Here is a 13,049-nt window from a genome sequence, read left to right as displayed (position 1 = left end):
TGTACCAATCATAAGGTTGGTGGTTTGACCTCTGGCTCCTCTATTCTGCATGTCGTCCTCGGGGAATATAAGTTTCCCTTGATGCATCCATTGAAGTGTGAGTGTGTTATGTTAGATTAAAGGTGATTTGGCATAGAATAAAGCACATATGTGTGAATGGGTGAAAGACTCTTGTAGTAAGAAAGTGCTTTGAGTGCTCAAATAGACTAGAAATGCGGCATTTAAGCACCGGTCCATTTAAAGCAAAGTTGGACCAAAGATCAATGCGTGATAAATGAGAATTATTTCAAACTGTGAATGACGCAGAACCACTCTACTAAAGTCCAAAATAAGATATGGAGCTGGAAATCTGCATATTGAGGTGAACAAAAGCGAATAACTTACTATAAGGAAGTCCTCGCAGCATTGACAATAGTGGAGATCCTCTCAGCATTGACATAGTCGTATGTCAGCTCCTCTGGATCTGTTTTGCTTCCCGTCTGTGACAGCAAGAGTCCCAGCCAGTGGCCCATATCTGCTGATGTCTTAGCCTGGGAGGGGATGGAAAAGAAAAGGACAAGCATTCACTGTAAACCATGCACTTGCAACATCATGTTTTTAAATTCTCAGAGTTTAATTTGGATGCCATTTTTAATTAATGAAATGATTGCTACAGCACCATTTCCAAGCAGCGGTTCTCTGAACTAAACTTTAAGAAATGAACCGCACAAGCCGAGCTGTTAGACTTAACTAGAAATATATAAGAGCAAAGAGCTGTTTCTCGGATTTGGTATTTTGGATCAAACTGCTTCTTAAGAATTCTCTATTAAATAAGTAAGATTGAGATTGAGGCACGTAAAACAACCTGATATGACACGATGTGTTTACTGCCTTTTATTATTTTGGAAGATTCAAACAGCTTGTCTAAATTAGAAGGTTAACTATTACACATATTACATAATGGTTTGACGTTGCATATTTATTTGAATTAAAATAGTTTTAATGTTAACCTTATGACAAGAAGGAAAAAAACAGAACACATCCCTGAAGACTAAACACTGAATTCCATTGACCAAACATGCACTGCAGCTGGGTGGTACTGGAAGCTTAATGAAAAAGGGCGTAGCATTAGTCCCCCAAAAGCCCAGTACATCCACACCCTTTACACAAAGACGCACACTTGCACATGTACACATGCACCCACACCCACTCAAGCTCCCAGACCACCCTTGTGTGCGCACATATATTACATATGCTGTCTGATGTCAGCAGAAAGTGAGTTTCAGATGAGGACATGTTTGTTGAGGGTTCCAAGAAGCAGCTGTGCATCTTTTCTCATTTTGCTGACTCGGTATTTGCTTTTTTCCACACATTTAAATCCTGCCAGACATTTGAGCCCACCACTTAGAGCTAAGCAGTAAGCCCAAAGTAAGCTCTCATCTGAGGCAAGCATGAGCTGCAGACAGGAAACATTGCCGTGTGTACATGCGATATCATGGTCTATTTTCAATAAGCTTTGGTTAAGTAGCGCTTTGAGCTTGCAGCACACCGCTGTTCCACTCCTGACTAACTGAAACCTGCGTGGTTGGGTTTCCACCCAGTGCAAAGTATTTATTTTGCATGATAACAAAGCCTCCAGCATTTTCTCACCAATCTAAACCCCTACAAACATTTAAATGTAGAGAACATAAAGCGGTAATCTACCTCTAGAGTTGCCATCTGTGTGCCATCCATGTCAATCCGAAAGGAGTATAGGTGCTCTGGGCTGGGGTCAGGCAAAACATTGCAGCCCTCTAGAGACACAGCAGGTTGGGTTACTTTGTTCTTGCCCTTGTCTTGGTAAAACCACAGCTGTCCATTCTTTATAAGACACCAGCAGGTCCGCCACTGACTGTTCACCAGTACATTGAGGTAGCCTGAAAGAGGATGGAGGAGAAAACATAAATATGAAGTTTCCTTTTTTACTTCTCTTAGAAATTAATACTGTGCAAAGAAAACAAATACTGAAGTCGCAGAAACTTACACTGCGTGGCTTTAAGGTAATTCCACTTGACTGAAAGAAATATATGCTTGCTTGATGTGATAAACCTCACAATTCATACTGGTTCTTACTTAAACCAGTGCTTACAAATTGCTGTCATATAATCTTGTTTGTTGCTGAAAACCAACAGTCTGCCATAGAGGGTGCATATCATTATGGACTAAATGATTATAATCCAGTAGTACTAACATATATTACAATGAGGAGTTTTGACAGAACATCATTAGACCATGTTCACAGTGAGGTTCAAAACAAACTGCTTTATTTTGCATATAACACAGGGAAGAAACAGAGACGGTGCTTTTTTGTATGTCTTGCATACAATCTAATGTTATCTGGACCAACCAAAATGATATGCAGGTGCTATGCCAGCCCACTCATGAGGTGGGTTGAGACCTTTTTGACGGACGCTGCTGGAGTGCATGGTGCTATTATTACCACCAGGAGCCCACAGGGGAGTGTCATATCTCCAGTTTTATTTACTTGCTGTACTAGCAAATGTAAGACTTATCTAATGATGCAATGAGTGTTAATTTGAAAATGTTATGGATATTGAAAGTGGGCGCATCAACAGGTAGCTTTTAGTGAGGACGTTACTTAAAGACACTAAAAAAACTACTTTTCTCTACTTCCTTATTCACGTGTTTTATACTTTGAGTTTTTACATCAGCTGTCCTTCCTGACACAAACACAAAGGGATCTTTGTCTCCTCTTGGAAAACTGGTGATCTTTTGCTTGTTGGGCGAATGTGTAAATTACTACAAGGGGCAAAATCTGTCATGCAATTCAATCACAAGTGTCTGTAATGTCTCCAACAGCAATGTCTTTGTCGTTGTGCTTGCATTCATCTTACATTTATCATGAGATATAAATGGAATTATTGAAAGGGTAATAAATGTTACTACTACGATATATTTACCCTCATTTTAGATTACAAGTCTTTTATGACTCACTTTGATCCTAAGAAGGCTGGACCAGTGAAACTCCCCTTTCTGTCAGTGTGCAGAAATTTAACTACACTTTTAATCATTGAGATATCCAAATAAAAGAAAGAAAAAAGTGTAATTTCAACAATAGGTCGTAGTTTTTTCTGCTGCTGGAGTAAATGAAAGAAACTGTTCAGCATGACTCTGAGTGTAAATTTTAAAATTAACCGGATTAGAGAGTTTCTGTTAATTCACAGAAAATGTCCTTTTTACCTTTTTTACATTTTTATAGGCAATCTTGAAAAAACAGGAACTTTTCTGTTATTTAATTGTAACTGTAATTTCTTACTTAATTACTTTGATGTAGCAGGAATGGCTATGAGAAAGGTCTTTTTTAGTAGGTAAAGCTGCAAAACTTGTTAAAAATACATTTAAAAGCCCAATAATTTATGCCCTACTTCACATTTTCAAAAAGGCATCCAGTTGGCCAGACTGGAGTCTTTGCTGGGCCGATTCTGGCCCCTGGGCCTTATGTTTGACTCCCTTGCCTTAGACCTTCATTAGACCTTTCATGCCAGTACGAATGCCATCCTGCAATTAAAAGCAGCAAACTTTGAACTTTGAAGTTAAGTAGATTTTTGCGAACCTGAGGTGTCGACACATTTCTCTGGGCTCTCGAGTGCGGAGGGTTTTTTCTTGCCGATGTTCATCAGGTTGCTGAACATTAAACCTGCTCCATATTTTTTCTTCACTGTGGAAAAGAGGAGGAGAAGGACGACAAATTGACTATTTTTTCTTTTTACACCCTCTCCTTGAACATGTGGAGCACAGCAGATAAAAGCTGAAACCCCACAGAGGAGCTTACCATCTTTGCTTTCTGGCGTTTCAGCATGGCTGTCTGTGCTGCTGCCGCTCTCTGAAGCCACAGAGTATCTCTCACTCAGCTCTCCCTGTGGATTCATGGCTATATTTTAGTCATTTTGAAATCTTATCAAAAGTCTCATCAAAAACATGATGTCTGATCACAACAGATCAATGTACCTTAGTACAAATAAGCCTTGGGGAGTCAGACACAGTGTGTTGGGGGTCACAGCTATCAGCTGGCTTGGGACTGATCTCTTGAATAACCTGGAGCAAAAACAAGATGTTCTCATTTTGATATTGCGAACAAATAAATAACCATCCAATGATCTCGAAAGCAATCTACTGTGAACGTGTTACCTTCAGCCACTGCTCAGCCTGTTCTTTGCTCTGCAAGCCCAGGACAATGGTCTCCCCACCCACTGGAATAATCTTCAGCTTGTGCTCTTTCCTCTTTAACTGCTTCTCTTTGTAAACAACACTGCAGCCCAGCAGACTCACATCCAGCAGAGGTGTCTGCTCCTTGGAGCTTTTATAGCACTGAGAGAGGCAGAATCAACATGCAAGCTTCGTTAAAAATGAATTACTGTCCTTTAATTTTAGCTGCACGCTGACCAAAACAAGCTAGAAGGTAAATAGTAAATGTTGTCAACCAATCAGTGTTTAGAATAATCAGCAGATTTGTATAGTTACTATGCAGTCTTCTCAACCATAAACCATTACCTACCTATCTAACAGCAAAGTAAAAATTGGGTAAATTCCTGAATGTGTTTATTGATTTGAATCATATTAGAATAAAAGTTTTACAGTAGACTTTTTAAGAAAGTGAAAACAGCCACTCGTGCGAACTCTATGCTTTAGATAGCCTGTTAAAAAAAGTGTTCATAGGTAATTACCCTCTAGAATGCTAGACAGGGCAGGTATTCATGCATTTGTCTTTTAATACCAAGAAAAATATAAAAATATAACAAGTCAGTTTCAGAGGAAGTTGCATATGCGTTGTCACAGATCTATTTCTTGACAGCTGTTCGTTCAGCGCTTGCTATTAAGAATCTCTGGCAGCTGTCAGTTGAACAGTTAAAAAGTAAAGCCTACACACCGGCTTTCTAGCATACAAAATATTACAGGGATTATACACAGCCCTATTCTTTTTAATATATGGGCTAATTTTGGTTTCGATTTTTTTTCTTCTACGTATCACAACACAATCATAACACGCAATATCATAACACAAAACCTCACTGCGGCGTTAATACAGTCGTTTACCCACCAGCAGATGATGGTCTTTGATAACGCAAAGCTGTTTGGCCCACTGGCCAAGCCATTTCTTCCTCCACAGGAAAGCGCAGATGCGAGCATCTTTCATCAGCTCAATAGACGCCTCTGCTGATGGCCACTGGTGCTGAGCTGATGACGACTTCTCTCTGGTCACTTCCTCCTCATCGTAGGACTCATATGAGCTGCTTACCGCCTCTCCATCATCTACAAAGGGCAAGCAAAGCTAAAGATTACGACACTGCATGGGCTACAAGGGATGAAAAATGGCAGGGCGTCGAAAGCAAGGATTAGGAGAAGCAAAATCTGTGCGATGAGAGTGAATGAAAAATAAAGTTAATCTCGGTTTTTTGGACCTTTGTGACTTTCTTGAATGGAGGAGGATTTCCTAAAGCATTGAGCAAACACACATTTTCAGTACTGATGGTAAGCAGACAGGAAAATGATGAAACAAAGTTATGATGAAAGGGAAAATAATAAACTCAGGAAATTGATAGTATGAGGCTGATTGATGATGAAACTGTTTCCTTACATGCACGGCGCTGATAAAACTGGACAACGAGCACTTTGGGGACATGCTGGCTTCCCAATTTGAATTTTGGATTTATGCAATCGCCTGCATTCATGCCACACAGACAGACAAACAAGTCCTAGCTACCCCTGGTGATAACAGCATAGACCACACTGTCAGAGCTGTACTCTCGTATCCAGGGCCCTGAGCGATGGCCAAAACAGTCCAGATCTAAATAATATCAAAGGAAACAGGAGGAAGAAAAGCAACATAGGGGAGATTGGACAGAACATAATGCCTTTGAATAATAATCATAGAAAAGATTACAAAAATAAAAAAATCTTCATTATTGCATTCTCTTTGGCCAATTCACATATGTTTTCTTTTTCAAATGCATTCACGGGCCACTTCGTTTTTTCTTCAAAGCCGCCTTAAGTCTTTGTGGCATAGATTCAACAAGGTGCTGGAAACATTCCTCTGAGGTTTTTGTCCATATTGACATGATAACATCACACAGTTGCTGCTGATTTGTCGGCTGTATATCCGTGATTTAAATCTCTTGAGCCCTGGTGACTGAGGACTCCACCTGAGTACAAAGAACTCATTGTCGTGTTCCAGAAATCAGATTATCTGAGCCTTGTGAGATGGTGTGTTATCCAGTTGGAAGCAGTCATCAGAAGATGGCTACACTGTTGTCATGAAGGGATGGACATGGTCAGCAACAATACTCAGAAGGCTAAGGTGTTTAAATTATGGTCAGTTTGTACTAAGGGGTCCAAAGTGTGGCAAGAAAACATGCCCCGCATCATCACCACCAGCCAGAAGGATGGGTCTATGTTAAATTCTGAACCCAGCATCACCATTTCCAGTCTTCTTTTGTCCAATTTTGGCAACAATCAAGTCCGAAGTGTAGCAGTTTTCATTAATAGGAGTGAGACCCGGTGTGGTCTTCTGCTGCTGTAACCCAAGAGATGCTCTTCTGCATGCCTTGACCATAACAAGTGGATGTTTACTGTTGCCTTCCTATCATCTAAAAACAGTCTCGCTAGTCTCCTCTGACCTTAGTTAAGTATTTTTGGACAGAGAACTCCTGCTTACTGGATATTTTCTCTTTTTTAGATGATTCTCTGTGAACCCTAGAGAAAACAGTCAGCAGTTTCTGGAACAACCATGCTATCACTGATATTCACTTAAACCACCTTTCACTCCCATTCTGACATTCTGCTTGTTGCTTACCTAGGCGATGATTATACAGTATGACTAATAACAAACAACCACAGGCCAAACAGGACAGAATATTCTTTGCAGCTGTGGTAAAAATGTGTTTAGTAACAATTCTGAAGAAAAAGCTTCCAGTACTGAATAAAAAGCTGACATGTGTTACATTCGAACAATTGTTACCTAATTCTTTCCCACAGAGCTGTGAAACGCCGCTATTGCGCAAAAACTGGTAATACAGATTGGTTTCTTATAATTGTGGTGCGGGTCTTACCACTTACTCAGTTATTTGTTCCAGTACCTAGGCAACTCTTTTCGCTTTATTTTACAGCTCAAGCTTAAATGTTAAGCTAAGAAAAAGGCACAGCAGGTCTGAAATGTCTGTAACTTACATAGTTGAACTGAAACAATAAAATATATCTAAATGAAAATGGTCTTAATTTAAAAGAAGTGATTGTAAAATTCAATTTAACAGCGTCAGAATTATGAATATACACTTAAAAAAACTATTTCTGTAAAGAAGCAGTCTCAAATAATTTGTGGCACACACTCACACAAACACGAAGAATTGCTTCAAATAGGAAGGCTGCATTAAAAATAATACTGATATTCTTTGCAGTAGTATACAGCAAGAGCACTGGCTAACTCTGATGATGAATAAGGTATGAATTCATCACCTGGGGCTGTGCGATAGATGATACATCTAACTTTGAACACAGTCCTTACCATTGACAGTTTCCTCATAGGGTTGAGCCTCCTCATAGTAACTCTCTGAAGCGTCTGCACAGGCTGGAGCTGGTACTGGAGGCAAAGGGAACGGTTCCCGACACACCACACCCTGACAGATGAGAGAAAGATGAGGGAGTCAAAAACGAGAAAAGTACCCAAAAAAGAGAAGTGTGGGATTGTAAATGTCTGTGTTTTTGTTCATTTAACTTCACCTCCAAACCTACTGTCATTATAGTTTCTAGACCAGTGGTAATTAAGTGCTCTGAACACACGCGCATACACATGCACACACGCACACATCGACATGTGTTATTCCCACAGGCTGAACATGTGGTTAATCCCAGCTGTCACTTCAGGAATAACTAGGGAATTCCTCGTGTAACCAAACCTCCTCTGACCTGGGAGGCAAGACCTGGTAACTACTAGCACGTTTGCCTTTAGGGAAGAGGGAGTGTTTGTGTGAGCAAGGAAGAAGAGAAGGGTGTCGTATATTTGTGTGTGTGGGTATGTGTGTGTGCGTAGGGGTATATATGTGTGTGTGGCTTTCCTGAAATCACTCAGCAGTCTGGCTTCACTTCTGTCTCCTGTGTGGTAAAGACTGTCTCCCCAACACTTAATGCTTGACTAAAATCAAAACCAAAACAAACACATCTGTCTCCAGTTGTGTTTTTGTTTTTTTGTTTTTTATATTTAGCTTCTTCTTCTTCTTTTTAATGAAGCTCAAGATTTTGCTCGATACATTAGACAGATGTTGCTTGTGCAGCATAATGGCTCCTGAATATTTACACTGTTACAACTGAGCCTCACTCTCTCTGTATCACTTTTCTTTGGGTAAATTAAGAATAAAGCTTGAATCAAAGCAGGACAAGCATAGCACTCTACTGGTAGCTACTGGTAACGCTCTCCAGGAGGATGGAAAAGCAAAGTCACAATAAACTTCTTAGTTCTTGTTAACAATTTAGGCTATTTCTACTTTGTGACTGACACAAAAAAATCACACAAAAAAATAAGATTTTAAAGGCTTATTAAATCTAAATCCACAAACCAATCAATGATATTGTGTGGTTAGACACATTAGTAGACATATAACAGTTAGAAGTTACACAGTAAACTAATCTAGCAGAAGATTCTATTCTATTCTTCTCTATTTTTATGGCCTCCAGGTGCTTTATACTATCAATTAAAGACCGTAGAATAATAAAGAGAAAACTCTCTGTGAGCAAGCACTCTGGCAAGAGTGGAAAGGAAAAACTCCCTTTTAACAGGAAGACATCTCCAGAAGAACCCAGGAGGCTCAGAGTGGCAGCCATGCGCTGCCCCTGGTTGGGGGTGACGTGAGGGAGACAGGATGATAGACACAGTGTGGAGCCAAAGTTATAATAACTGGTTAAATGTAGAGTGGTGCAGAAAGTTTGTCACAGCCATTTGTCAGTCTTATGGGCTGAACTTGCTTCTCTTTTGGCAGTGCATTGGTAGACCATATACAGTCCATCTACCTGCACAGAGCATCTGTCACACGTGTCCAAAGTATGTGGTTCAACCAATCTGTGGTCTTGTGAAACTGAGCTTTGAAAATAAGGAAAAGCATCCACTGCAGCGCATGTCTATGTTTTCAATACTTTATTTTTGAACTTTAATATTTTTTCAGACTTCTTGCACCCTCGCCCCATTCTGGCCCACTTGTCAACCATTCAGCATTCAGCCTGTTGAACAACGTGCCGTTTGGGTTTTTAGAGGAGAACATGGGAACACATTTGCATTGCTTTTGCATTTGTGTTCAAAACTTCTCCCCAGGCTATGTAGGCAAACAGCTATGTAACCAGATATAACCATGGTAGTATAAAACAAGCATTACTAATCAGCATCTTTTAGGAGATGCTTTGAAACAGCATGTGGTACCTTTTATTAAAACTCAGTCTTGTGGGAAAAGCTGTCAACTTCAAAAATGCAGGTAATTTGAAGACCATATTAATTAATCAGGTGTTTATTTTCACACTTTGAACAACCTTAAACCTTTGGACTCATGCATGATGTGTGGGGGAAGGACCTTCCAAGAAGGAAGAATTTCATCACTGGAAAACAGCCTCAATACCCTGAAGTTGCGACATAATCCTATGAAGTATCAATGGTGGCAATCAGAAGATGGCAGATATGCAAGTTTGGTCTTGGTGCAATCTGGAAATAAAATGACTTGCCCGCTTAAAAACTTCAGTAGCTGCCAGTGAAGATGCAATCTATGTATTCTTTTTCTTATCTCAGATAAACTGAGAGATACTGGAGTCAGACTTCCACATAAGGGTTATTCTTCTGAGGCAGTGAAGTTAAAGGAAGTTAAAAAAATTACATATATCCCACTGTTTGAATTCTTTCACTTTCACTTCTACTTATTGAAATTAGTATACTTTAAAGCATTCTGCTTATTTTTATTATATTTACTTATTGTACAGCTTTCACATTCTCTGAAAGGTTGCAGTCCTTCAGCTGCTCTGTAAACAGAATAACTCAATATACCATATGATGAGAGTGTGAATGGTACTTTTAGTTGCCCCAAATCAGCCACGCTTAAAATATACAGAAACAAATGAGAGAGAAAGCAGTGATAAATTGTGTTTAGCGGTCACAAACCTGTGGTGGGTCTTCAGATATCAGAGTGATTTACTGGTTCAGCTTAGAAACAGAACAACAAAAAATAAAAACACAGCCATATTTGTCTGTTTGTGTAAAAATCATTATTTCTGATGTGGGCTGTCAGTGACAGACGCAGCAACTCCCAGTAAACAGGGAATTCCCTGTTAGTGAGCTTTTCCCACCATATCACTTCAGTGAGCTAAGACATTTTCAGTAATCCATAGCAGATGTTATAATAACTGGCGTCATGTCACGGTCCGCGAGCAGTCACAGTGATGAAGACTCACTTGTGTGATTTGCCTGCATGCCTGAACATGGAGGAAAGCAGCCACTAAGCAATGTGTTGGCAGAAATGTTATCACGGCCGTTTAGGGAGGGTAACATCCCTTATACATCATGGAGCTATTTAAGATGCGTCATTATACAAGCATCAGCAAACGTGACTGTCAGTGTGTCATGAGACCTGCTCTCGAAAATGACCAAAATATATAAAGTCTATTTAAACACACAGGTAACTGATGCTGATAATAACTGATGCTGTTACGGGTATATTGGCTCACTTGTGCCCACATATTCTTCTGAACTTTCTTTAATTCGTAAGTGAAACTGTCAGTGTGTGTGTGTGTGTTTCCAGTTAGGTGATAAGCAGAAAAAACCTACCACGTTTTTTTTGATAGCAGGAAATACTGAAGCAAACCAGCAACAGAAGAAGTTGTACTCTTGGTTTAAACACCCTACTATGAGGCAACAGTGATAACCACTGAGATAAGATGTTGGCATTACTAGGGTGTCTATTGACCATTGTTATTTTTAATCACAGGAGTTACATCACTCCTTCTTACTCGTTTATTTCTGTAAAATTATTATAACTTTATAATTTAGGTTGTAGAAAATGATGGAGGCAAAACTAAAATTAAGTCATGTAAACCCCCATTTATCCTAATTGCCAACAGGGGGCTTCAAAATTGAATTCAACTGTAAAGAAATCAATGAAAATATTTTAGATTTTTCCTGATTTATGATCTAGGTAAATTCTCTCCTCGTCAACTTATCATCTCAATTGCTATTTCCAAGTTAGATTTATGTTTATTTTGTATATTAATGTTACATTTACCCCCAGCCAATTACCCAAGTGGCTCAGGATCATGTCTCTGCTTCTTTTGCAGATGATCAAGCGGTGACCTCAAGAAAAACTTGCTGCTGAGTATCAAACTATAGGAATGAGAATTAGCACTTCCAAATCTGAGGCCATGATCAGAAAAAAGAATAGTGCACAAGCTGATTTTAAGACTCTCTAGGTCTGAGTGGAGATGGACATCGAAAGATGGATTGATGTGGGTTTTGGAAGCGATGTGAGCGCTGTACCATTTTTTTGTGATTAAGAGAGTGCTAAGGGAAGCACTGATCTTCCGACCTTCATCTTTGGCCGTGAGCTCTGGGTAGTGCCTGAAAGAACTGAATCATGGATACTAGCGTCAGATATGAGCTTCCTCCGAAGGGTGGCTGTATTCTTCCTTATACGTGTTATACTTGTATAACTATGCATGTGACAAATAAAGAACCTTGAACCCCCTTAGAGGAAATTTGTAAATTGAGAGGGATTCAGAGCCTGGCCACTACTCCACATCAAAAGGAACCAAATGAAGTGGCTTGGACATATGAATAGGATGCCTCCTAGGTACCTTGTAGGTGAGGTCGTCTGAGCATGTCCTGCTGGGAGGAGGCCCTGTAGCAGATCCACGATACACTCGAGAGATTACATCTCTTGGCTGGTGTGGGGAGTGGAAGGTCTTGGCATAGAGTGTGTGCCCTGAGACTTGAGCCCAGATAAGAAAATTGATGGTGGATGGATGTTATGTTTAGAGTGAACAAACAACAATCGATTACGGGTATGACTATCTTGGTATTGACAAGTTTCTGCCATATGACAATGTGCTCTCAGTGTCCTCAACACTTAGATCCACCCCTCGCTGTTGATGCCCTGATTTAAAGTATTCAAGATGACCATGGCCAAAATGCCAAACTCAATCCAACAGGTGACAACATTGTGGCTATGTCCGTTTTTACATAGAGCTCATGGTTTCATAACCCATATATACTGCAAATAACAAGTCAAGAGAGTTAGAGACAAGCCTGGTCTAAGCCTTAATAATAGTTATATACAAAAGCAGTTAACAGGAATTTCCTGAGAAAGTTATTATTCTGTTTCTCACTTCTCTCTCACTCTCTCACTGCAAGAGTGTAAACTTCTCCAGAGTTTAAAAAAAGTAGTCAAGAGTTAAGCATCTGCTATTAATTAAAACAAAAAGTCAGGCATTCCAGAGGAACCGCAGTAAGCCACCCCAGACTGCCCACCCACTCTTATCTCTATCTTTTTTCTTTTTCTTTTTACATTTCCTCAACTCCAAAAATACTAAATTGGCTTGTTGTCTGAGCCAAGACTGAAGAGAAGCATAGTAAGCCATTCCAGGGAGGTGTTGCACTGGTGAAAAAGCATCAGGGACATGCCAGGTGTGTGTATCCATTCTCCCAGAAGACTTTGCTATTCTTCTGTCTCTAATAGTCACTTTAGCCCCTTCCTTTCACTTCTCTCACGCACAAACACACTTCTTCACCACAGAAACATCGACTAGAAGGGAAGAAATGAGGAGTCGGAGGATAAATAACAAAGCAAGGAGAGAGGGTGGCGGGGTGTGGTGGAGGGGCTTTGAGTAAAGAGTGGGAAAAGAGAGCCCAAAAAACGAACAGTCAGAGGAACATGGAAAATCCCTGGTTCCCATGCCAAGAATTCGGTGCAGTGAAAGCACACACACACACACACACACACACACACACACACACACACACACACACACACACACACACACACACACACACACAC

At 40.0% G+C, this 13,049-nt stretch overlaps 1 protein-coding gene across 2 annotated transcripts in view; it reads right to left on the bottom strand.

The window, feature by feature from the left end:
- Window positions 1-13,049, bottom strand: part of afap1l2 (actin filament associated protein 1-like 2) — a 45,187-nt gene that overhangs the window by 2,893 nt on the left and 29,245 nt on the right. For both annotated transcript variants that reach the window (XM_005747385.2, XM_005747386.1), the window contains exons 5-12: window positions 7,538-7,649; window positions 5,078-5,289; window positions 4,168-4,347; window positions 3,988-4,074; window positions 3,812-3,896; window positions 3,593-3,697; window positions 1,684-1,895; window positions 385-530 (exon numbers count right to left, since the gene is read on the bottom strand). In XM_005747385.2, the coding sequence (XP_005747442.1) occupies window positions 385-530; window positions 1,684-1,895; window positions 3,593-3,697; window positions 3,812-3,896; window positions 3,988-4,074; window positions 4,168-4,347; window positions 5,078-5,289; window positions 7,538-7,649 (1,139 nt within the window). The remainder of the gene's footprint in view (window positions 1-384; window positions 531-1,683; window positions 1,896-3,592; window positions 3,698-3,811; window positions 3,897-3,987; window positions 4,075-4,167; window positions 4,348-5,077; window positions 5,290-7,537; window positions 7,650-13,049) is intronic.

The sequence above is a fragment of the Pundamilia nyererei genome, unplaced genomic scaffold (assembly GCF_000239375.1).
Source record: "Pundamilia nyererei isolate P.nyererei 1_Seehausen unplaced genomic scaffold, PunNye1.0 scaffold00196, whole genome shotgun sequence".
NCBI classification, from domain to species: domain Eukaryota; kingdom Metazoa; phylum Chordata; class Actinopteri; order Cichliformes; family Cichlidae; genus Pundamilia; species Pundamilia nyererei.
Note: the sequence above shows the minus strand (reverse complement) of the source record. Positions and strands in the feature narration are given on the sequence as shown.